Source organism: Dendrobates tinctorius, unplaced genomic scaffold (genome assembly GCF_039654945.1).
Source record: "Dendrobates tinctorius isolate UK_male_01 unplaced genomic scaffold, ASM3965494v1 ptg000276l, whole genome shotgun sequence".
NCBI classification, from domain to species: Eukaryota; Metazoa; Chordata; class Amphibia; order Anura; family Dendrobatidae; genus Dendrobates; species Dendrobates tinctorius.
The window spans coordinates 4,813,635-4,840,783 of record NW_027361943.1 but is presented as its reverse complement, the minus strand read 5'-3'; the positions used below and the strand labels follow the sequence as shown (position 1 = coordinate 4,840,783).

The window sequence follows — 27,149 nt, the reverse complement described above, 5'->3', positions numbered from 1 at the left end:
ATCTTTTTGAAGGGGCAACAACTCCCCTTGATTGTTTAACAGGCACAGCTATAGTGCTTTATATTACAGCTCAGACTTATTCATTTTAATAAACTGAGCTATGGTACCAGGATCTGCAAGGAATGGTACCAGGATTGGCAAGGAATGGTACCAGGATGGGCAGGGAATCTTAAGGCTGTGTGCCCAAGATGCGATTTCTAAGCGTTTTTGCCGCGATTTTCGACGCAAAAACGTTTAAAAATCGTGTACAGAACGCTCCCCATGCATTCCTATGGCATTCCGCACATGTTGTGCTAATGCTGCGCTTTTTTCCGCGGCGGAATCGCATCGCGGAAAAAAATCGCCGCATGATCATTCTTTTGTGCGGAATCGCAAAGAATTGCCGCGATTCCGCAGCCATAGGAATGCATGAGAATCGCTTACTTCCCACATGTGGCTATGCCCACCATGCGGGAAGTTAAGCGTCTCATGTGCGGTTGGCACCCACGGTGTGGTGGAGAGGAGACTGTCCTCCAGGCCCTGGGTACCATACCCCTGTAAAAAAAAATAAAAAAAAAAATCGGGGTATATTTACCTTGCGGCGTTACGCGCTGCCATCCCGGCCTCAGCGTTCCCAGTAATGCCTTGCGGCAAGGTCCTGTGATGACGTGGTCTCGCGAGATCGCTATAGCAACGCGAGACCAACGTTATCACAGGTCTCGCAAGGCATTACTGAGAACGCTGAGGCCCGGGAAAGCAGCGCGGGACGCTGGAAGGTAAATATACCCCAATTTTTTTTAGCATTTTAACATTCTATCTTTTACTATTGAGGCCGCATAGGCGGCCTCAATAGTAAAAAGTTGGTCACACTTGTCAAACACTATGTTTGACGAGTGTGACCAACCTGTCAATCACTTTCCAAGCGATGCTTCAAATCGCTTGGAAAGTGCTTGAATATCGCACGCGAAAATCGCGGTGAAATCGCGCGGAAAAAAACCGCGCGATTTCTGGGAAGGAGTCCGGTTTTTAGTGTGCGTTTTAACACGCAACGTGGGCACATAGCCTAAAGCTCCTGGAAAACTCCTTTGACATTAAAGTTTGTTTTTGAAATGGAGCAACTAGAAATTCAAGAACACATTTACTCCCAACCATAAAACAGTATAACCAGTATCAATCCCATATGCTGAAAGTCATTAGTGTTCTCTCCTCACCTTGTTATAAAGAAATACCCCAAGAATTGCAGTCAACATTCCTAGAACATTTGTGAAGGTCACAGGGTTCCGAAGCATAAACAGAGATACTGTGATAACCATGATCCTTTTGGTGGCATTCGCAACAGAATAACTTAGCGGACTGATAAGGTTCAGAATGCTGAATGCAATGAGGTTCTGGGCAAAGTTACATGTCCCACTGATCACAAGGAGGAGGAGAGTCCATGACCATTGGGAAACAGAAGTCTAAAGAGGAGAAACAGAAAATTAGTGCCAAAATACATCAGTAGAATTATTCCCATTAACACAATTTTTGCTTCCTGGATTTTAAGGTCGCTGTAAAGAAAAATAGTGTATGTATGAATGTGCTGATGTACAGAGCTTTCAAAGAGATTGTCCACCACTTTATCATTGATGACCTATCCTCAGGATAGATCATCAATGTCTGATCGATCTGGGTCAGACACCTGGCACCCTGCCGATCAGCTGTTTGGTGTCGGCGCCTGCCAATGCTCAATTGCGGAGCCGATAGTGGTCGTGGCTGGGTACTGCACATCTGCCTTCGATTGATGTGAACAGGAGGCGGATGTGCAGTACCCAGCCACTGTCAGAAGACGGAGCCAGCTCCGCAATCAAGTATTTCCTGCTGGGGGCCGACACAGACCAGCTGTTTGGTGGAGATGCCAGGTGTCGGACCCTGACCAGACATTACCTAAGAATAGGTTATCAATGATAAAGTAGTGGACAACCTTTTTAAACTACAGTAGAGCGGACACTATACAAAATCTATAGGAGTAGGTCCAAGTAAATTCAGCTACAAGTCCAGGGCCCTTCATATGAATGGAGTGGTGGTTGACAGCACAGTGCTGGGTTACCTCCACCAGTCTCACAGGCTTAATGAAGAATCAGTGCCCAAACTTGTTCCATGTTAATCTAAGCATTTTGCCTCTGCTTGAGTAGGTCTATGAGGAAGAATGTGAGGGCACGGACCAAGCCAATCCATTGCTCATGTGTAATTGGCAGGCCACTGAAATGTGCCGAGAAGCCTTCATTTGGAAGATTTACAATGTAACCTAATAATCACATGGTACTCAGATTATTTATTCAATCAGTCTAAATAGAGTTTGATAAGTGAAGCTTTTTTTTGTCAATTTTATCACTGGCCTCCAAGGATATTCTCTCTTATTACTCACTGTGTGAAGAAAGGCGATTTCTGTAGTGTCAGTGTGTTTATGTTCCTATTCACGAACATATTAACTTGCTCACGTTACTGCTTTTTATCGGGCTAATACATATAAGCAAACTGTAACAAGTTGAAAATAGATTAAAAAAAAACAAAAAACTGCAAATTTTTGTCAGTTTCACGTATTAGCTAATCATCCTATAACAAGTCAGCAGGATCCACAGCAAATCAACTCACCAGATCACTCTCCACTAAAAAGGATGACAAGTCTAACAACACCCATGTCGGGATCATGAAGAAGACCGCATGGCAGCCTAGGAGGTTGAGTAAGCGGAGATGGTGAATACGAGAATCTCGGAGCACCTGCAGAATTAAAGGGACCTCTTATGTAAGCAGTGATGACATTTCTATGTACTCCAAAGCAGAAATAACCCAACATCTCTGCATATGATGTATATCATGCCAATCAGCTGGGCACCGTACACTAGCGATGTGCATGCGCCGGTGTCTATTCGCTGCGCCACGCACTGTACAACGCTGTGCTACATACACCGTACTATTCTATGCCTAGTCAGAGATTAGCGGCTTTAGACACCCTTCGTCATACAGGTCAATAGGAACAAAGACAGCACTGACGTTCTCACCTATCAGCCTGGCAGACTGCGCTTTTTTTATTCAAAGTTGCTTCAGATGTATTGTTTTCTTACTTATGGTAATATAGCAGCCAGATGTTACAATGTGGAGAATTTTAAAATATTTGCTCACACAATTAATAGGATTTGCACATAAGGGAAAAAACAATAAATTAGTGCGGTAAACACATGTATTTCATGCGGTATGTAAAATGATTGCTTTTGTCCTACAAGCTTTCCTACTCAGACCCCTATCAATGTGTCCAACCTCACATCCTTGATCTTTTTATTTCCAGCTCATAAAGTTACACCATACCTGCTGATAGACCCCCAATGATCATAAAGTCATGGCCTAACTGTTCAGCCTGTCACTGGTTTACAGAATAACAGGGCCACAGCTCAGTGACCGCTTGAAAGCTTCCTGTGCCCAGCAGAGCCCCGAAGAGCGCAGCGTCCCCTCTGTCACCTGAATGCGGACAAGCTGCAGTTCCAACCATAGCAAGGCCACACTTTCAGGAAAAGAAACAGTGAAGAGGAGACGGCAGCAATAAATCGTTGCAGTGGTTACTAGGTCGTCAGGTCCATAAAGTAGTGTTAGTAGTGGTGTTCGCTGGGCTGAACCCCATATACCAATGAAGTTGTGTGACTGTTACATTTGTGTCTATGTGGAGACACATGCCTATCAGCCAAGCAGCCCACAACAGGACTGATACTTTGTGCGAACAGAAGACTTGGGCTTTGTTCACATGCAGCATCTTTTTTATGCAAATAATCTGCATTTTACAGTAACTACAAAAGCAATGAGACTTCAGAAATCTCGTACCATATTTTGCAGACTAAACTGTGTTCCAAATTATTATGCAAAAAGAGTTTAGGAGTGATAAGGTTAGAATTTTTTTGTTTCACATATAAACTCCTTGATGGTGATGTGTGTCAGGGCTCTTTATATCACTGAAAGCAATTGCAGATACCTGTGCAAATTAGTTTGGCAGGTGTGTCCAAATAAAGGCAAGACTACTTAAGAAGGCTGTTCCACATTATCAAGCCAAAATGGGAAAGAAAAAGGATGTGTCGGCTGCTGAGAAGCAACAAATTGTGGAGTATTTAGGTCAAGGCATGACTACAATCAACATTGCCAAGACACTTCATCGTGATCATCGCACAATCAAGAAGTATGTAGCCGATTCCCAGCACACACGTGTGCGTGCTGATAGGGAAAAATTGAGGACTCTTTCCAACAGGCAATTGCGTCAGGTTAAAAGAGCAGCTGCAAAAATGCCTTGTCATAGCAGCAGACAAGTTTTTGAAGCTGCTGGTGCCTCCAACGTCCCCCGAACAACAAGATGCAGGGTCCTTCAGAGGTTTGCAGCTGTGCGTAAGCCATCCTGTCGACCACCTCCATCCACTGCACACAAGCAGAAACGGCTCCAGTGGGCCAAACGATACATGAAGACTGACTTCCAAACTGTTTTGTTCACCGATGAGTGCTGTGCAACGCTCGATGGTCCAGATGGATGGAGTGGAGGATGGCTGGTTGATGGACACCCCATGAAAACACGGCTAAGGCGCCAACAAGGAGGAGGTGGAGTAATGTTTTGGGCTGGAATCATGGGGAGAGAGATTGTCGGCCCCTTTAGGATCCCTGAAGGGGTAAAGATGAACTCCATAATCTATGTGGAGTTTCTAAAACAGCACTTCCTGCCATGGTTCAAGAGGAAGAACCGTGCTTTCCACAGCAAGATCATTTTCATGCATGATAATGCACCGTCTCATGCTGCAAATAACACATCTGCATCTCTGGCTGCTATGGGCATAAAAGAGGACAAACTTATGGTGTGGCCACCATCTTCCCCTGACCTCAACCCCATTGAGAACCTCTGGAGCATCATCAAAAGGAGTGTCTATGATGGCGTGAGGCAGTTCACATCTAAGCAACAGCTCTGGGAGGGTATTCTGTCCACATGCAAAACAATTGAAGCACAAACCATCCAAAAACTGACAAATTCAATGGACGAGATAGTTCAGAAGCTTCTTTCCAACAAGGGGTCCTATGTGCAAATGTAACATCACCTAGAATAAAGTTTTGACTTGAAAACTGTTTGATTTGATTTTGTAATAAGCTGATAATGCTTATAATTTCACAATTGACCTTTTGTTCACAATAAAAAGGTTAAACTCTGCTGTGCATAATAATTTGGAACATGCATTTTGAGTGTTTCTTATTTTTAAAAATATACTGTTTTCATAGGCAGTTTGTTCAAAAACATTGCATTTATACTAGAATATTAGCTGACTGGAAAATAACAATGACTGCACTTCATATAGGTAATTTAGAGAAAATATGAGGAAATATTTTTTCATAATAATTTGGAACACAGTGTATAATACAGCCAAATTTTGGGGAGGGAAATTAAAAAACAATTTTAATAAACTGATGGTGCGTCTTAGGCTAGTTTCACACTAACGTTTTGAGGCGCAGCGCATGTTCGCCGTGAAGCTCTACCCCCTGTCGCGCCTCCTCCGATCAGCTCCGCCTATGGGCGCATGATGCTGCATGCGACCTGCGTACCCCATCTTTAGCACTGGGTACGCAGGCCGCACGCAGGTATGCGTTTGCCGGCACATGCGTCCTTTTGATGGTGCGCCGGCCGCACCAAAATGCAATACGATGTGTTTGGCGCAGGTCGGCGCACCATCAAAAGGACGCATGCGCCGGCAAAAGCATACCTGCGCACGGCCTGCATACCCAATGCTAAAGACAGGGTAAGAGCTGGGAGGAGAGAGAATTCAGAGGTGGCGCATGTCCAGCCAGTGATTGGTAGCAGAAAAATCAATTTGCGCATGCGCTGCCTTCGAAAGCCATTTACCCGTGGTTCACCACACTGAAAACAATGGGAAGTGCAGGGATTTTGCTGACATTTTGTGAAAGCCCTGGGCCCACACTGCTGCCTCCGCTACAGAGGACAGCTTCCTGCAGCAGTGACCCCATTCCACTGCAGCCCCAACCCCCCCACCTGTTACTGCAGTGTTGCGGTGACTAAAAAAACTGAATTCTGGAGTTTTGATTTTTTTTCCTGATACGCTGTTTACAGATTGGATCAGTTGTTATATTTTGATAGACCGGGCGTTTCTGATAATGATTACATACCAAATATGTGTACTTTTGATATTTTGTTTTGAAAGATTTTATTTACATTTTTTTTGTAACATTTTAAAAAAAAAATTCTATTTTTACTTGCTTCCATAGGAGACGAAGCTGCGATACTCCAATCGTCTGTGCTACACATAGCCCCAGTAGGTGTAGCAGACTTAGATCATATGCTATGAACGCCAGCCCCGGGGCGAAGCGTAAAGCAGTTTGGCAATGACAACCAAAGGGGTCTCCTGCAGACCCCAGGTTCCCATGTCAATTCATCGGTGCCCTGCGATCATGTGACAGGCGTGCTGTTGGGCGGGATTAGGGACACACTGCCGCAGTGGCCATGTTAAATGCCGTTGTTGGAGATTCACAGCAGCATTCAACACGTTAACAGCCATGGGTGGATCGCGGTTCTACCGGCGGCTGTTAGGGAAACATGTCAGCTGATGAAATCAGCTGTCAAGTGCCGGAAAACACGTGGGCTCAGTGCCAGAGCCCACACAGAATGCAGGGACACGACCTATGAAGTTTATATACGTCATAGGTAATGAAGGGGTTAGACAATTTTTTCATTATTTTCGCAGTCTTTTTTGATTCATATATAGCAATAAGTAAGAAAGTGCAGCAAACAGGTTGCTGCGTTTTTAGTTACTAAACCCAATGTTAACAGGTACTGTAAACAAATCACGTGTTCCAAAAAAAAAAATAAAAAAAAATGCGGCTCCAGAAAAACAACGCTTTGTGTAAACAGTCTAAAACTAACACGGGTTTACACGCAGCACATGGTAGGGAAAATAAACTCCATGTTCTTTAATTCTAATACAGACCAAGAGAAATGCTAACTGGCCTTCCATATGTTGTCGTCGTATGTGGGATAAAACAGCGCGCAATATATACGTAAAACGTATTAGGCTATGTAAAGCAATCACTGACACTAACCTTCTTGGAGAAAATGTTCTGCAGAGAAAAGCAGAGCGTGGCAGCCAATGCACTGATCAGACCCCACATGTCAAAGGAAATCTCCGTGACCGTGGCCAGAAGAACGCCTCCTATGATTGGAATCAGGGACACGTACACCTAGACAAAGGAGTTCAAAGGACCAGACACATTACATATCTAATCAGTTTAAAAACACAAGCCAATGTGATACTGTTATATCTGTCTCACCTTCGTAGTCTGCTTTTCCTTCATTATTATCCGTGAAAGAAGTACCACCCATATAGGCATAGTAGCCTTTACTGAAATTGAAGAGAACAAACATTGGCAATGAGATAAGAACAAAAATCCAAGACCTCACAGAAAATATATGTATGGGTAATTGCAACACAGCATTCTTGGTGATGGCTTCAAAGGGGTTGTCCTTTCCAAACAGACAAGTCTGTTTGGAAAGGACAAGACTTATGAATCCCCCCCAAGCGCACACACTGGGGATTCACCAGTTTCTGACCGGGTACTGAGAGGTATGTATGTGTCATACATACTCCCGGCCAGTAGGCAAAGCCGCGCTTCTCCATACACTTGTATGGAGCAAGGCCACCCCCTCTAGACTGACACACCCACTGTCCATCTGCATCAATGGCTGGGGCACGGTGTCCGCTTAATACAAGTGTATGGAGCAAGGCCACAACTATGTACAACTCATACATACAGTTGAGTCCATAAGTTTACATACCCAGCAGAATTTTTGCTTTCTTGGCCTTTTTTTTTTTTTCCCAGAGAATATGATTTATAACACCAAAGCTATTTCTCCACTCATGGTTAGTGGTTGGGTGAAGCCATTAATTGTCAAATTACTATATTTCCTCTTTTTTAAATCATAATGACAACCCAAAACATCCAAGTGACCCTGATCAAAAGCTCACATACCCTGGTGATGTTGGCCTGGTAACATGCACAGAAGTTGACAAAATGGGTTTGAATGGCTACTAAAGGTAACATACTCAACTGTGACCTGTAATCAGTGTGTGCATAAAAGCTGAGTGAATTTCTGGGATCCAGACAGACTCTTGCATCTTTCATCCAGCCACTGACATTTTTGGATTGTGAGTCATGGGGAAAGCAAAATAATTGTCAACGAATCTACAGGAAAGGGTAGTTGAACTGTATAAAACAGGAAAAGGATACAAAAATATTTCCAAGGAATTGATAGTGCTAGTCAGCAGCGTTCAAACTATGATTAACCAATGGAAAATCAGGGGCTCTGTAAAAACAAAACCACAGTCAAGTAGACCAACAAAAATTTTGTCCACAACTGCCACGAAAATTGTTTGGGATGCAAAGAAAAACCTATATACAACCGCTGAAATACTGGACCCTCTGAAAACTAGTGGAGTGACGGTTTCAAGATGCACAATAAGGAAACACTTGAAGAAAAATGGGCTGTGTGGTCGAGTCGCCAGAAGAAAGCCATTACTGCGCAAATGCCACAAAGTATTTTGCCTACAGTATGCAAAACAGCACAGAGACAAGCCTCAAAACTTCTGGAACAAGGTAATTTGTAGTGAAGAGACCAAAATTGAACTTTTTGGGCCACAACCATAAACGTTACATTTGGAGAGAGGTCAACAAGGTCTATTATCAATGGAACACCATTCCTACTGTAAAGGACGGAGGTGGATCGCTGATGTTTGAGGATGTGTGATCTACAAAGGTACAGGAAACCTGGTCAAAGTTGAAGGAAAGATGAATGCAGCACGCTATCAGCAAATACTGGAGTCACATTTGCAGTCATCAGCTGAGCATGGGACAAACTTGGACGTTCCAACATGACAACAATCCAAAACACAAGACCAAGTCGACCTGTCATTGGCTACAGCAGAACAAAGTGAAGGTTCTGGAGCGGCCATCTCAGTCTCCTGACCTCAATATCATTGAGCCACTCTGGGATCCCAAGTGCGCATTTTGTACTAGACAGCCCAGGAATTTACAGGAACTGAAGGGGAAGTAGGCAGCTTTACCATGTGAGAAAATAAAATAACCTCATCCACAACTACTACAAAAGACTTCAAGCTGTTATTGATGTTAGCGGGGGCAATACACGGTATTAACAAATCGGGTATGTGAACTTTTGATCAGGGTTATTTGGATGTTTTGGGTTGTCATTATGATTTAAAAAGAGAAAAACAGTAGTTTGACAATAAATGGCTTCACCCAACCACTAACCATGAGTGGAGAAAAAGTTTCGGTGCTATCATTCCTATTGTCTGAAAAAAAGGCGAAAAAAGCAAAAAATTCTGCTGGAGTATGTAAACTTCCTTTGCAGAGTGACTGCAAACTTATCAATTTGGGCAGGACAACTCCTTTAATCTGACCAGTCACCAGAGAAAAGTGGCCAGTTTTTTCTCTTATGTCATTACTGCTGCTCCCACGTATTCTGTGCTTTTTTTTATTGTGTTTTTTGTTAATCTACAGAGCTATGGACCTTTTCCTTTACTGCTATTTGGTATGGTATATAAAATTGGGCATTGGCTCACAGGGTAATTATGCAGAGCAGCCAAAAGACGTGCCCTAAAGAAAACTGAGCAACACACTCTTGTTAAGGACCATAAATATTAACATATTGGGGGCACTAAAGAAAAAATATATATAACATTATATATATATATATATAATCAGTTTCAGCACATAGAAAGTATACATCATAATTGAGAGAATCCGCATTTTCTAATGCACTTTCTGCATAAACTCATTGGAGGGTCTCTTGTATGGGAACTGCTACTATTAACTTCCAGAGGATAAAACGGGTGTGCTGCTCCAATATCCAGGAAAATGTCAATTCCCCTGACGCCTATGAGAGGGCATCAAAATGATCATTTTATTACAAACATACAGACAGTGAGAGCTGAGAGAACAGCAACAGATTGGCCAACAAATGGGCTTTGTGGCTTGTAAATTCTAGCTTTGCCTGAAAAACTAAACTATAGGGAAGACAAATACCACATCCTAGATAACGCATTCCACTATGTGATGAGAACAATAAATGAACAATAAGGATCAATATAAAAATTAATATCCCATGGAGGTCTTGATTTGAAATGATCCTCAAAATCAAGTGGAAAATCAAAATCACAGGCTGATCCAACTTCAGTGGAAATGCCTCAAGACAAGGAAATTATGCTCAGTAGTGTGTGAGACCTCCCTACAACGCCTGGGCATGCTCCTGATGAGCTTGGCGGATGGTCTACTGAGGGAACTTCTTCCAGAAAAAGGAAAATGAAATTTGATAAAGAGGAAAAGTAAATCCAGATGACTAACGTGCAAACAAATACCTAAAACTAATCTTTTATTTCAACCATAAAAACAAAAAAAAAATTTATGAAATACCCATTAAATGGACCTGCTGGCTGTGGGCATTTGATAAAGGTCTTTTTTTTAATGGTTGAAATAAGAGATTAGTTTTAGGTATTTGTTTACATGTTAGTCTTCTGGAACTTCTGCCAGAACTAGATTAATGTATCAATCAACTGTCCCAGATGTGATCGATTGGATTCCGGTCTGGGGAACATGCAGGCCAGTCCATTGCATCAATACCTTCATTATGCAGGAACTGCTGACACACTTCAGCCACATGAGGACTAGCATTGTCATGCATAATAATGAACCCAGGGCACCTGCATATCATCTCACAATGGGTCCAAAGATCTCATCCCGCTAACTCACAGTAGTCAGGGTACCTCTCGTTAGCACATGGAGGCCCGCCAAAGAAATGCCTCCCCACACCATTACTGACCCACTGCCAAACCGGTCATGCTGCAGTATCTTGCAAACAGCAGAACATTCTACACGGCATCTCCAGACTGTCACTTCTGTCACATGTGCTCTCATCTGTGAAGAGCACAGGGCGCCATTGTCAAATCCGCCAATCTTACTGTTCTCTGGCAAATTCCAAATCGCTCTGTACAGGGTTGGGATGTAAGCACAATACCCACTTTTGGACGTCGGGCCCTCATACCACCCTCATGGAGTCAGTTTCTAACAGCTTAAGCAGCTACACAGATGTTAGTGGCTTGTTGGAGGTCATTTTGCAGGACGCTGGCACTGCTCCTCCTTGCACAAAGTAGGAAATAACGGTCCTGCTTCTGGGTTGTTGCCCTCCTAAGCCTCCTGGTATCTGCTCCATGCTCTGGACATTGTGCTGACAAACACAGCTATCCTTCTTGCCACAACTCACATTGCCATCCTGGATGAGCAGCACTACCTGAGCAACTTCTGTGGGTTGTAGACAAAACCTCATGCTACTGTACAGTACCTCTAGGGGTGAACAATGTTAAAATGTAAACGTGACCAAATCAGCCAAAAAGGACGAGAACAGAGAAATGGTCTGTGGTCACCCCCTGCAGAACCACTCATTTATTTTTTCTTGCTAATTGCCTATCATCTCTACCTGTTTATTCCGTTTGCACAACAGCAGGAGAAATTGATTCACAATTGGTGTTGCTTCATAACGGCACAGGATGATTTCACAGAAGTGTGATTAACTGAGTTACATCATGTTGTTTAAGTGTTCTTTATTTTTTGAGCAGTGTATGGGGATAGATGGATAGATACACACAAACTCTGCCTTACTCACCCTCGTTGGGTCCAGTGCCAAATCTCCATCGCTGTTTCCCATGACATTAATGGCAGCATTGCCATCACATCGACAGCACTGCAGCCAATCATGAGCCATCTAGTTGGGCAGAGCACCTGAGCTCACCACTTGGCTGAAGTGCTGTCTACATGATGTCAGCATTGCAGATAATAATGGGCATAAGGAACAAGGATGGAGATTCAGCAACAGACCCAGGGAGGGTGAGTAAAGCAGTTTTTTTTTCCCCCTGAAACCAAAATACCCATTTGACAGGGAGGTCAAAACTGCTCAGAGAATATCTATAAGGTCAATCCTCCTAAACCATCAATATGGGCATTCAGATCATACGAAGCAGAATAAAATGACACACTGATATACAGCTCTGGCAAAAATTAAGATACCATTCAAAATTTTCAGTTTGTCTAATTTTTCTCTTTATAGGTATATTTTTGAGTAAAATGTAAATTGCGCTTTTATTCTATAAAGTACTGACATGTCTTCGAATTTCCAAGCACTAAATTTATATTTTCGGAAAATGAGAAATGGTCAAAATAAAAAAATGCAATGCTTGCAGACCTCATAACGGTAAGAAAACAAGTTCATGATCATTTAGAAACAACAATACTCATGTTTTAATTCAGAAATAGTTCAGAAATCAATATTTTGTGGAATTACCATGATTTTTAATCACAGCTTTCATGCGTCTTGGCATGCTTTCCACCAGTCTTTCACATTACTTTTGGGTGACCATATGCCACTCCTGGTACAAAAATTTAAGCAGTTCTTTTTTGTTTGATGGCTTGTGATTATCCAACTTCCTCTTGATTACATTCCAGATGTTTTCAATGGGGTTCAGGTCTGGAGATTGGGCTGGCCATGACAGGGATCTGATGTGGTGGTCCTTCATCTACACAATGATTGACCTAGCTGTGTGGCATGGCGCATTGTCCTGCTGGAACAAACAGTCCTTAGAGTTGGGGAACACTGCCTGAGCAGAAGGAATCAACTGTTTTTCCAGGATAACCTTGTATGCGGCTTGATTCATACGTCCTTCGCAAAGAATAACCTGCTTAATTCCAGCCTTGCTGAAGCATCCCCAGATCATCACCGATCCTCCACCAAAATTCACAGCGGGAGCAAGACACTGTGGCTTGTACGCCTCTCCAGGTCTCGGTCTAACTAGTAGACGACCAGGTGTTGGGCAAAGCTGAAAATTAAACTCATCAGAGATTACCTTACTCCAGTTCTCTATGGGTCCAATCCTTATACATCTTTCCTGTACCAAAGACAATATCTTTGGACCGTGTTAGCCAGTAGATAGAAAAATATTCAGAATTGAGAGTCCTCAGTGGTTGATACCTTTTAATGGCTAACTGAAAAGATGGTAACACATTGCAAGCTTTCGAGACTACTCAGGTCTCTTCTTCAGGCTAGACTAATACAAAATCTGAAGAGTCACATATTTATGCACAATACAACACAGAAAAAATGCATTTTTGTACGCCTCATCACAGCAACATGGATATGAAATTACTGGTATTGAAAGGTAACTTCACATCTCAGAGAGAGAGACGTGTTTGGGAGTATAAACTTATGATGACCTTTGACACTCTGTGCTGGAATGAATGTGTCACATGGATTTATGTCTTTTTACATCAATTAAGGAATTTGCTTTCAAGACCTGGTGGGGGCATCACAACACATTAGGAGACCCCAATCAGAGGACTATAAAACATCTGGACTCCTTATCTATGTACTGAGCCAATATTTATGTTTCTCCCTCTCCCATATTGATAGTTCTGCTTCACGTCACTTGTCTTATCCAATGCATTTTTTCTGTGTTGTATTAGTCTAGCCTGAAGAAGAGACCTGAGTAGTCTCGAAAGCTTGCAATGTGTTACCATCTTTTCAGTTAGCCATTAAAAGGTATCAACCACTGAGGACTCTCAATTCTGAATATTTATTGTCTTTGGCAAACTTCAGCCTGGCTCTCCTTTGCTTCATTGATGAACGTCTTTTTTCTAGCTTTACATGACTTGAGCCCTGCCTCTAGGAGCCTGTTACGAACTTTTCTTGCTGTGCACTTTCACCCCAGCTGACATTTGTCAATCCTTTAGTAGGTCACTTGATGTCATCCTGCAGTTGCTGAGTGACATTCTAATAAGATGACAGTCATCCCAGTCAGTGGAGTCATCTTCACCCTCTGCTGGTCTGTAGCTTTGTTGTCCCCAATGTCTGCTGCTTGACCTTGTTGTAATGGACTGCAGTCTTAGAAATTTTAATGATGGAGACAACATGATGCTCACTGTATCCTTCTGCTAGTAAAGCCAGAATTGAGCCCTTCTTTTCCTCACTCAAGACTTTTCAACTCCTTTGGCATGGTTAAAAGTTATTTTTCCATTTCTATTACTTTTGGGATATTACTTGCACTTGTCTTGCCATCCAGCTTGTCCTATTGCAAGAGGATTGTGAACGCCGCAGCAGGGTTTTTTATACTTTCTTTTGTTAAATAAGATTTGGTTCAGGTGATCACCTAATCAGAAGCACATTAATTAGAATGAGGTGTACTCTGATTGGAATTCACGCACCCCATCTCCAGCACAGGCCGCAAACCACCGTCTTTCCTGCCGGCTGTGTCTGCACATAGTGGTGGGACACACCCCACACACACACACTCACTACAGACATGAATGTACACACACACACACGTACTCGCATACATAAACAGTATAATGTCCCCACACTCACTTACACATAAACACACGCATGCACAGACATACACAAAGTATAATGTCCCCACCTACACACAAGCACGCACATACACTCACGTGTATACACACCTTTCACAACTGGTTCAGGACCCAACAAGAGGGGGGGGCACTGCTAGATCTAAAATTGACCAACAGGCCAGACCGCATATCAAATGTAAGGGTTGGGGGTCACTTGGGTAATAGTGATCACAAATTAATAAGTTTTCATGTATCCTTTAATAAGATGTGTAGTAGAGGGGTTACAAGGACACTAAATTGCAGGAAGGCAAATTTCCAACGGATGAGAGATGATCTTGGTGCAATTAACTGGGACGATATCCTGAGACATAAAAATACACAAAGAAAATGGGAGACGTTTATTAGCATCCTGAATAGGACCTGTGCACAATATATACCGTATGGGAATAAACATGCTAGAAATAGGAGGAAACCACTATGGCTAAATAGAGCTGTAAGGGGTGCAATAAGAGATAAAAATAAAGCATTTAGAGAATTAAAGCAAGTAGGTAGTGATGAGGCATTAACTAAATACAGAAGATTAAATAAATACTGTAAAAAGCAAATCAAGACAGCAAAGATTGAGACAGACTCATTGCCAGAGAGAAAGTAAAAATAATCCCAAAATATTCTTTAACTACATAAATAGTAAGAAGCTAAAAAATGATAGTGTTGGCCCCCTTAAAAATAGTCTGGGTGAAATGGTGGATGAGGATGAGGAAAAAGCCAATATGCTAAATGACTTTTTTTCATCAGTATTTACACAAGAAAATCCCATGACACATAACATGATCAGGGATAAAAATTCTCCATTAAATGTCGCCTGCTTAACTCAGCAAGAAGTACGGCGGCGTCTAAAAAAATCACTAACATTGACAAATCCCCGGGCCCAGATGGGATACACCCCCGAGTATTGCAGGAATTAAGCACAGTCATAGATAGACCATTATTTTTAATCTTTAAAGATTCCATAATAACAGGGTCTGTACCACAGGACTGGCAAATGTGGTGCCAATATTCAAAAAGGGGACTAAAACTGAACTTGGAAATTATAGGCCAGTAAGTTTAACCTCAACTGTGGGTAAAATCCTGGAGGGTTTTCTAAGAGATACTATACTGGAGTATCTGGAGAAGAATAACCTCATGACCCAATATCAACATGGGTTTACGAGGGACCGTTCCTGTCAGACTAATCTGATAAGCTTTTATGAAGAGGTACCGTATATACTCGTGTATAAGCAGAGATGTTCAGCCCATTTTTTGGGGCTGAAAGTCCCCCTCTCGGCTTATACACGAGTCATATACCGGGGGTCGGCCGGGGAGGGGGAGCGGGGGTATCGGAGATCATACTCACCTCTCCTGGCGTGTCTCTTGCAGCCCGCGTGCTTATTCTATCTTCTCAGCGCTGTTCTTCCTGCTTTCAGCGGTCACGTGGTGCCACTGTGGGGCTGCAAGAGACATGCCAGGAGAGGCGAGTATAACGGAGGGAGCCATATTGACCTGTCCCCCGTTCCACTGCTGCGCGTCGCTCTGCCGTCTTGCTTCCTCTGGCAGTGATGTTCAGGTCAGAGGGCGCCATGACATAGTTAGCAGGCGCCCTCTGCCTGAACAGTCGCTGCAGAGACGGCAACACTGAGGAGCAGCAGCTGCAGCAGCGACAAGGTGAGTATATAGATTTTTTTCTTTGAGGCAGCGGCACCAGCATTGTAAGGGGCCACTAATCGCCGTGCCGCTTTCCAAGGGGCCACTAATCGCCGTGCCGCATTCCAAGGGGCCACTAATCGCCGTGCCGCATTCCAAGGGGCCACTAATCGCCGTGCCGCATTCCAAGGGGCCACTAATCGCCGTGCCGCATTCCAAGGGGCCACTAATCGCCGTGCCGCATTCCAAGGGGCCACTAATCGCCGTGCCGCATTCCAAGGGGCCACTAATCGCCGTGCCGCATTACAAGGGGCCACTAATCGCCGTGCAGCATTACAAGGGGCCACTAATCGCCGTGCAGCATTACAAGGGGCCACTAATCACTGTGCAGCATTATATGGGGCATGTTATTATGGAGCATGTTATAGGGCTACCATTATTCACTGTGCAGCATTAGGCATATTTTTGTATGGAGCATCTTATGGAACCCATCATGAACTTTATGGAGCATTATATGGGGCCCATCATGAACTTTATGGAGCATCTTATGGGGCCTGTTTTATTTTTGAAATTTACCAGTAGCTTCGGCATTTTCCACCCTAGGCTTATACGTGAGTCAATAAGTTTTCCCATTTTTTTGTGACAAAATTAGGGGGGGGGTCGGCTTATACACGAGTATATACGGTAAGTTCCGGACTGGACCAAGGGAATGCAGTGGACGTGGTGTACATGGACTTTTCAAAAGCTTTTGATACGGTGCCACACAAAAGGTTGAAAATGAGAACAATGGGGATAGGGGAAAATATGTGTAAGTGGGTTAAGAGTTGGCTCAGGGATAGGAAACAAAGGGTGGTTATTAATGGAGCACACTCGGACTGGGTCACGGTTAGCAGTGGGGTACCACAGGGGTCAGTATTGGGCCCGCTTCTTTTAAACATTTATTAATGACCTTGTAGGGGGCATAGAGAGTAGAATTTCAATATTTGCAGATGACACTAAACTCTGCAGGGTAATCAATACAGAGGAGGACAATTTTATATTACAGGAGGATTTATGTAAACTTGAAGCTTGGGCTGATAAATGGCAAATGAGCTTTAATGGGGATAAATGTAAGGTCATGCACTTGGGTAGAACGAACAAGATGTATAATTATGTGCTTAATTGTAAAACACTGGGCAAAACTGTCACTGAAAAAGACCTGGGTGTATGGGTGGACGACAAACTCACATTTAGTGGCCAGTGTCAGGCAGCTGCTGCAAAGGCAAATAAAATAATGGGATGCATTCAAAGAGGCATAGATGCTCATGAGGAGAACATAATTTTACCTCTATATAAGTCACTAGTGCGACCACACTTAGAATACTGTGTACAGTTCTGGCCTCCGGTGTATAAGAAAGACATAGCTGAACTGGAGCGGGTGCAGAGAAGAGCGACCAAGGTTATTAGAGAACTGGGGGGTCTGCAATACCAAGACAGGTTATTACACTTGGGGTTATTTAGTTTGGACAAACGAAGGCTTAGGGGTGATCTTATTACAATGTATAAATATATGCAGGGACAGTACAAAGACCTTTCTAATGATCTTTTTAATCTTCGACCTGTGACGGGGACAATGGGGCACCCTCTACGTCTGGAGGAAAGAAGGTTTAAGCATACTCACAGACGCGGATTCTTTACTGTAAGAGCAGACTATGGAACTCTCTGCGATATGAGGTTGTAATGAGTGAGTCCCTACTAAAATTTAAGAAGGGACTGGATGCCTTTCTTGAAAAGTATAATATTACAGGGTATAAACACTAGTTTCCTTACTATCGCGTTGATCCAGGGAGCTAGTCTGATTGCTGTATGTGGAGTCGGGAAGGAATTTTTTTCCCCAATGTGAAGCTTACTGTTTGCCACATGGGTTTTTTTTGCCTTCCTCTGGATCAACATGTTAGGGAAGGTTAGGATAAGATATGGGTTGAACTAAATGGACTTAAAATCTTCCTATGTTATACACAATGCAAGCACGCACATACAAACACACATAGTATAATGAAACCACATACACGCCCATGCATACACACAGATATTCACATGAAGATACACACGCACCTACAAACACGCATGCACACACAGTATAATGTTCCCACATGCACATACACAGCATAATGTTCCCACATACTCACACACGCACAAGCATGCACATTTACACACACGCAATCACGCACATACACACGCAAGCACATACACGCCTGTGCATACCCACACGCAGATATGCACACACACATGTATACACACAGTATATCCCCATACACACAAACACACATGCCCCCGTGCATACACCCACACACAAGCACTCAAACACGCATATGCACGCGCATATACACACAGTATAATGTCCGCACGTACACATGCACACACATACACACATGCAAGCACGAACATACAAACACACAGTATAATGTCCCCACACACACGCAGATACACAGACGCACATAAAAACACACGCAGATACACAGACGCACATAAAAACGCAAGCATGCACTCACATACGCACGCGCGTACACACAGTATAATGTGTGCACACACACAAACACGCATATACACACACAAGCATGCACATATGCACGCAGATACACACATACACACAGTAGTCCCCACACACACACGCAGATACACACATACACAAACATGCTTACACACAAACACGCATGTGCACTCGCAGAAGTACGCACACTCATGCATACACAAACACGCATGTACTCACGCACATACACACCCACATACACACGTATGCACAAACATAGACACATACATACACGTGCACACATGCGGCATACATACAAGCATACGTGCTCCCATACACACACGGGGACGCCATCTTAGGACACTCAGGTATACAAAGATGGTGGCCGCGTGACACATCACACCGCCACTCCCAGCGCCACAGAGCTGCCCCCATCGTGATGTCACTGCCCTCCTGATGTGATAGCATGGGGCCCACATCTAGTATATTATAATCTCTGGCAGCAGATTCTTATGCAGATCAGTGTCCGGCCCTTAGATTTGAACAGCTAATTTACATCTTAAATGTAACCTGTCATGTAAAATTAACCCCTTCACGACCAATGACGCCACGTAGGCGTCATGAAAACTGGTGCAAATCTGACCAGTGACGCCTATGTGGCGTCATGACTTTAAAGCCCCCCTGCGGGTCAGGTGACCTAGGTCACTGAAAGGTCACCCGACCCACAGATACAGGGGGCTTTGTTCTTCAGCATAGGGGGCGTGGCTTCGCTCCCACGTGACTACGATCGCTCGGATTGGCTGTTTCACTTTTAACAGTCAATCAGACCGATAGCAATATTTCATTAATGAAAATTGATGAAATATTACAATCCAGCGATGTCCGACGCTGTTGTAGCATCGGACATTGCTGATGACAGCGATCCGACCCCCCCTCCCCCGTTAACGGGGGCGATCTGCCCCCTGCCACTGTATGACAGCGGCCGCCGCTGTCATCATCTCCCCCCCCCGCCTTCCCTCAGCTCCCCCCCGGCTTCCGATTTCCCCCTCTCCCACCTCCCGGTACTCACCGAGTGCCGTTATGGCTCCCAGTGTCCCGGAACATGGGCGCCACCATATTGGAAAATGGCGGGCGCATGCACAGTGCGCCCGCCGGCTCCAATTTCCATTCATTCGTTTTGATTACTTTCACAGTGATCAAAATAGAATGAAATGTAAATAAACCCCCCGTTTATCACCCCCATAGGCAGGATCAACTGATAAAATAAAGAAATTATTTTTATTTTTCCATTAGGGTTAGGGTTGGAAAGAGGGTTAGGTTTGAAAGAGGATTATAATTAGGGTTGGAATTAGGGTTAGGCTTGTGGTTAGGGTTAGGGGTGTGTTGGGGTTAGGGTTAAAGTTAGAATTGTGGGGTTTCCACTGTTTAGGCACATCAGGGGGTCTCCAAACGCAACATGGTGCAACCATTGATTCCAGCCAATTTTGCGTTCAAAAAGTTAAACGGTGCTCCCTCCCTTCTAAGCCCCGACTTGTGCCCAAACAGTGGTTTACCCCAACATATGGGGTATCAGTGTACTCAGGAAAAATTGCACATCAACTTTGGGGGTCTAATTTCTCCTGGTACCCTTGGGAAAATAAAAAATTGAGGGCTAAAAAAATATTTTTGTGGAAAATTTTTTTTTTTTTATTATTTTCACGTCTCTGCGTTATTAACTTCTGTGAAGCACTAGGGGGTTCAAAGTGCTCACTAGACATCTAGATAAGTTCCTTGGGAGGTCTAGTTTCCAAAATGGGGTCACTTGTGGGGGGTTTTTATTCTTTAGGCACATCAGGGGCTCCTCTGCAAACGTAACGACGACCGCAGACCATTCCATCAAAGTCTGCATTTCAAAACGTCACTACTTCCCTTCCGAGCCCCGACGTGTACCCAAACAGTGGTGATAAACTTTTGTGAAGCACTTGGGGGTTCAAAGTGATCACTACACATCTAGATAAGTTCCTTGGGGGGTCTAGTTTCCAAAATGGGGTCACTTGTGGGGGAGCTCCAATGTTTAGGCACACAGGGGCTCTCCAAACACGATATGGTGTCCGCTAACAATTGGAGCTAATTTTCCATTCAAAAAGTCAAATGGTGCTCCTTCCCTTCCGGACCCTGCCGTGCGCCCAAACAGTGGTTTATGACGACATATGAGGTATCGATGTATTCAGGAGAAATTTTTTAACAAATTTTAGGATCCATTTTATCCTGTTGCCCATGTGAAAATGAAAAAACTGAGGCTAAAAGAAAATTTGTGTGAAAAAAAAGTACTTTTTTTTTACAGATCAATTTGTGAAGTACCTGGGGGTTCAAAGTGATCACTATGCATCTAGATAAGTTCCTTGGGGGGGGTCTAATTTCCAAAAAGGGGTCACTTGTGGAGGAGCTCCATTGTTTATGCACACAGGGGCTCTCCAAACATGACAACCGCTAAATATTCCAGCATGTTTTCCATTCAAAAAGTCAAATGGTGCTCCTTCCCTTCTGAGCCCTGCCGTGCGCCCAAACAGTGGTTTATGACCACATATGAGGTATCGGTGTACTCAGGAGAAATTGCCCAACAATTTTTAGGATCCATTTTATCCTGTTGCCCATGTGAAAATGAAAAAAATTGATGCTAAATGAAATTTTTTGTTGGAAAAATTAAAATGTCCATTTTTTCTTTCCATGTTGCTTTAGTTCCTGTGAAACACCTGAAGGGTTAATAATCTTCTTGAATGTAGTTTTGAGTAGCTTGAGGGGTGCAGTTTTTAGAATGGTGTCACTTTTGGGTATTTTCTGCCATATAGACCCCTCAAAGTGACTTCAAATCTGAGGTGGTCCCTAAAAAAAATGGTTTTGTAAATGTTATTGTAAAAATGAGAAATCGCTGGTCAACTTTTAACCCTTATAACTTCCTAACAAAAAAATATTTTGTTTCCAAAATTGTGCTGATGTAAAGTAGACATGTGGGAAATGTTATTTAGTAACTATTTTGTGTCACATAACTCTGGTTTAACAGAAAAATTTTTCGAAATTTTCTGATTTTTTCACAAATAAATGCAAAAATTATCGACCTAAATTTACCACTAACATGAAGCCCAATATGTCACGAAAAAACAATCTCAGAAACGCTAGGATCCGTTGAAGCGTTCCTGAGATATTACCTCATAAAGGGACACTGGTCAGAATTGCAAAAAATGGCCTGGTCATTAAGGTCAAAATAGGCAGGGGTCATGAAGGGGTTAAGCTATCAACCTGAAGAGATATGGGGTATAATGTGAAGGTCAATAGCGGAGACCATGATGTGCTGGTACGGAGAGCCCCGCTGCTGAGAGAAATGGAAATGCAGAGGCTGCAGACAACCAAGTGTCACCATGTAGCTCCAGCCTACAGCCAGCTATACATAGAATGCAGATTGACTACCTGAATGTGAAACAGTTGAAAACTTTTTTTCTATTTACCAAGACCGTTTTGATCACTGGCAAGATACAGTGCCTACAAGTAGTATTCAACCCCCTGCAGATTTAGCAGGTTTACACATTCGGAATTAACTTGGCATTGTGACATTTGGACTGTAGATCAGCCTGGAAGTGTGAAATGCACTGCAGCAAAAAAGAATGTTATTTCTTTGTTTAATTTTTTTTTTAAATTGTGAAAAGTTTATTCAGAGGGTCATTTATTATTCAACCCCTCAAACCACCAGAATTCTGTTTGGTTCCCCTAAAGTATTAAGAAGTATTTCAGGCACAAAGAACAATGAGCTTCACATGTTTGGATTAATTATCTCTTTTTCCAGCCTTTTCTGACTATTTAAGACCCTCCCCAAACTTGTGAACAGCACTCATACATGGTCAACATGGGAAAGACAAAGGAGCATTCCAAGGCCATCAGAGACAAGATCGTGGAGGGTCACAAGGCTGGCAAGGGGTACAAAACCCTTTCCAAGGAGTTGGGCCTACCTGTCTCCACAGTTGGGAGCATCATCCGGAAGCGGAAGGCTTATGGAACTACTGTTAGCCTTCCACGGCCTGGACCGCCTTTGAAAGTTTCCTCCCGTGCCGAGGCCAGGCTTGTCCGAAGAGTCAAGGCTAACCCGAGGACAACAAGGAAGGAGCTCCGGGAAGATCTCATGGCAGTGGGGACATTGGTTTCAGTCAATACCATAAGTAACGCACTCCACCGCAATGGTCTCCGTTCCAGACGAGCCCGTAAGGTACCTTTACTTTCAAAGCGTCATGTCAAGGCTCGTCTACAGTTTGCTCATGATCACTTGGAGGACTCTGAGACAGACTGGTTCAAGGTTCTCTGGTCTGATGAGACCAAGATCGAGATCTTTGGTGCCAACCACACACGTGACGTTTGGAGACTGGATGGCACTGCATACGACCCCAAGAATACCATCCCTACAGTCAAGCATGGTGGTGGCAGCATCATGCTGTGGGGCTGTTTCTCAGCCAAGGGGCCTGGCCATCTGGTCCGCATCCATGGGAAGATGGATAGCACGGCCTACCTGGAGATTTTGGCCAAGAACCTCCGCTCCTCCATCAAGGATCTTAAGATGGGTCGTCATTTCATCTTCCAACAAGACAACGACCCAAAGCACACAGCCAAGAAAACCAAGGCCTGGTTCAAGAGGCAAAAAATCAAGGTGTTGGAGTGGCCTAGTCAGTCTCCTGACCTTAACCCAATTGAAAACTTGTGGAAGGAGCTCAAGATTAAAGTCCACATGAGACACCCAAAGAACCTAGATAACTTGGAGAAGATCTGCATGGAGGAGTGGGCCAAGATAACTCCAGAGACCTGTGCCGGCCTGATCAGGTCTTATAAAAGACGATTATTGAAAACAAGGGTTATTCCACAAAATATTAAACCTAGGGGTTGAATAATAATTGACCCACACTTTTATGTTGAAAATTTATTAAAATTTAACTGAGCAACATAACTTTTTGGTTTGTAAGATTTATGCATCTGTTAATAAATCCTGCTCTTGTGTGAAGTTTGAAGGCTCTAACTTATTTGCATCTTATCAAACCTGCTAAATCTGCAGGGGGTTGAATACTACTTGTAGGCACTGTATTCCTTCCTTCCGTCCCTAGGTATTTACACTGTAACCATTGTTACCATTTTTATTTCATAAAACACAGGAAAACATGGAATCTTGTAATAGATGTCAATCAGGAAAATCTAATTTTTTCCCTGCCAGGCTCAGTCATTTTCAAAATTCTCAGTTTTCAGGTAATCTCTGTAATCAGTGAAGACATATATTTACATTACTGAGCTAGGAGATGGCAGGTACTACTGATAAAATACTACATAGAGCAGAGGGGCTCGGCCATCTCCTAGCTCAGTAATGGGAAGGTCTCTATTCAGGGTTGAGAATTTTGAATAAGTGATCACTCCAGAATGTATGGCTATGTTCCCACAATGAGCTTTTGATGTTACAGAATTTCAGCACCTATTATGTTACTTGGATTTAAAAAAGAAAAAAAACCCACAGCGTCAAAACCTCATGGAACATAGCCTGAAAGAGGCAGATCTCCTTGAAAATAAAAGAAGAAACTTTGTAATATATCTTCTGTACTATTGATTTATGAAAAATAAACAAAACTAAACTGACGGTTACTCATTAACCCCCCTTCAACGCTGAGCATGTTTATCTACAGGTGTAGTGATGATTTTGACTCCAGGGATGCTTTCCAAAAACAAAGCGGCTGTGGATGTTGCTGAGAGAAAATTGCAAATCTGCTATTGTAGTGACCAGTACATTATAGTGCCCAGTATGTTCTTCTGGAGGCACGCACCTTGTAAATAAGGCAGGAGCTCATCGCAACAGAGATGTCAAACATGTGGACACTAAATGTGGTTTAGGCCAGGTTCACATAGCGTTAATGCAGTCCGTTCAACGCATGCATTAAATGGACTGCGTTAACACTACACATTCTGATCGCGTTTAGTAATTGCGCTAGCGCAGATGCTCCATTTGCGCTAGCAGTGATAGACCCTCGAACGCTGCAGACCGCACATCACTAACGCATGCCGATTATGACTTGCGCTAGCGATGCGCTCGGTAATGGCAGTGTAAGGCAGCGTTAACGGATGCGTTACAGCTCATTAATGCCGCGGGGTAACGCAATCCGTTAAACAGACTCACAAACACTATGTGAACCTGGCCTTAGGCATACTGTGGGGCTCAGAAGCGAGTGGGGGAGGGCATTGGGATTTAAGGGTATGTGCACACGTTGCGGATCATCCTGGGGATATTTCCATGTGTTTTTGACTAAATCCGCAGGTAAAATGACCTGCGTTTTACCTGCGGATTTAGTGCAGATTTCCCCTGCGTTTTGACACCTGTGGATTCCTATAATGGAGCAGGTGTCAAAAGGTTGCGGATTCGCACAAAGAATTGACATGCTGCGGAAATGAACCGGCAGCGTTTATTCTGCAGATTTTTCCGCAGCATGTGCACAGCGCTTTTTGTTTTAGCTTCATTTTAATGGTACCGTACAGCGCAGCAAATTTTGCTGCGGATCCGCAGAACTAAATCCGCTGCGGATCCGCAGTAGAATCTGCAACGTGTACACATACCCTAACAGCACAGACTTTGCTAACTTTCTTTTAGGGGGAAGGGGAGGAGCAATAGTGCATTTCTAGAGCCTTTGTGCTACCAGTAGTGGAAGCCCCATATATTTCCGTTAACAGATGACAGACCTGAGTGTCGTCTTGCTTTTTTTTGTGGATTGACATGAAGCTATTATTGGGAACATTTTACATAACATTTGGGATGACATTTATCTGGCACTCTACACTGAGCACTTACATTGGGGTTTCCATCTAAATTTGAGTGACGCGATTCAGATGAAACCCCAAGGGATCCATTCACTATAATGAGGCAGCAGAATTACTATGGACTCCCTCTGACCTCTGTTCAGCATTGTCCTTTTCAGAAGAACAGAAAACTATGGCTGACGGCACTTTGTGAAATCATACAAAGACGTACACCGCCGTTCCCAAGCTTTTATTGGAAACATTTTACATAATGTTTGGGATCATATTTATTCTGTGCTCTATGCTGAGCACTTACATTGGAGCTTCCATCTAAATCTCAGGATGATACACCGGACCGAGACCAATGCATTCACTATAATGATGGCAGAAGAGTTACTCTGGACTGTCTGGCCTCTGTTTAGTGTTGTCCTGTTAAAGGGTTCACAAAACTGGTGGAGTGCGCTTCTATTCAAGATTAAAAAAAGACAGGCGCCGCCGGATCACAAGCCACACGGCGACCACAGTGCCTCCATCTGCCTCATTACAGTGAATCTTCTGTTGGGGATAATGTATGAATCACATATTTCACAGAGTTAAGGGGGCTTCACACATAGCGATATCGCTAAAGCGTCACCAATTTTGTGACGCAGCAGCGATATTGCTAGCGATATCGCAATGTGTGATACTTACCTCCGACCGGCTCTCCCGCTGTCTGTTGCTGATCGTGCAGCTCCATTTCTCGTCGGGCGCTTCCTGCTGGGCTTCCTGCTGGCGCCAACGAGCGACGTGTGGACGCGGACGGAGGACGTCAGGATCGCCGTGCCTGAAAGGTAAGTAACGACCGCTGCTGCGTCGCTACATCGCTGGTGAGTCTGCCTGTTTGGCAGCTCACTAGCGACCATTTAGTGATGCACCAGCGATCCTGACCGGATCGTATCGTGGTCGGGATCGCTGGTGCATCGCTAAATGTAAAGGGGGCTTTACACGGAAACCCTGGTGTAAGCGCTCAGTGTAGAGTGCAGGATAAATGCAAGTAGAGCCTTACTGCGATCTTTGGGAGGCAGAATGAATAAATCATCAGCAGTTGAAAAATTGGTTTTATTTATTTTTTACGATGTTGCACGTGCGGTATAAGTGATTAGATGACTATTCTTCAGTAGGACTATCAGATGTGTATCCACCAGACTTCTGCACAACACAACTGATGGTCCCAACCCCATTTATAAGGCAAGAAATCCCACTTATTAAACCTGACAGGGCACACCTGTGAAGTGAAAACCATTTCCGGTGACTACCTCTTGAAGCTCATCAAGAGAATGTCAAGAGTGTACAAAGCAGTAATCAAAGCAAAAGGTGGCTACTTTGAAGAACCTAGAATATAGACATATTTTCAGTTGTTTCACACTTTTTTTGTTAATTATATAATTCCACATGTGGTAATTCATAGTTTTGATGCCTTCAGAGTGAATCTACAATTTTCATAGTCATGGAAATAAAGAAAGCTCTTTGAATGAGAAGGTGTGTCCAAACTTTTGGTCTGTACTGTATATATGTAATCGATATTACATAGTGTATTACATATTTACAATTACAGTATTTTGTGTTCTAAAGTTGTATTCCAATAAATATTATGTTCTATCTAAACATCTTGATTATTGTATCATAAAAATGACTAAATGTCTGATGTTCACATTGTACTACAATAAATTTTTCACTCAAATATAAGCAATAT

The 27,149-nt window shown here is 43.3% G+C and overlaps 1 protein-coding gene across 1 annotated transcript in view; it reads right to left on the bottom strand.

The window, feature by feature from the left end:
* Positions 1-27,149, bottom strand: part of SLC35E1 (solute carrier family 35 member E1) — a 52,534-nt gene that overhangs the window by 3,228 nt on the left and 22,157 nt on the right. The window contains exons 2-5 of the mRNA XM_073559855.1: positions 7,312-7,382; positions 7,084-7,221; positions 2,611-2,736; positions 1,191-1,436 (exon numbers count right to left, since the gene is read on the bottom strand). Coding sequence (XP_073415956.1) covers positions 1,191-1,436; positions 2,611-2,736; positions 7,084-7,221; positions 7,312-7,382 — 581 coding nt within the window. The remainder of the gene's footprint in view (positions 1-1,190; positions 1,437-2,610; positions 2,737-7,083; positions 7,222-7,311; positions 7,383-27,149) is intronic.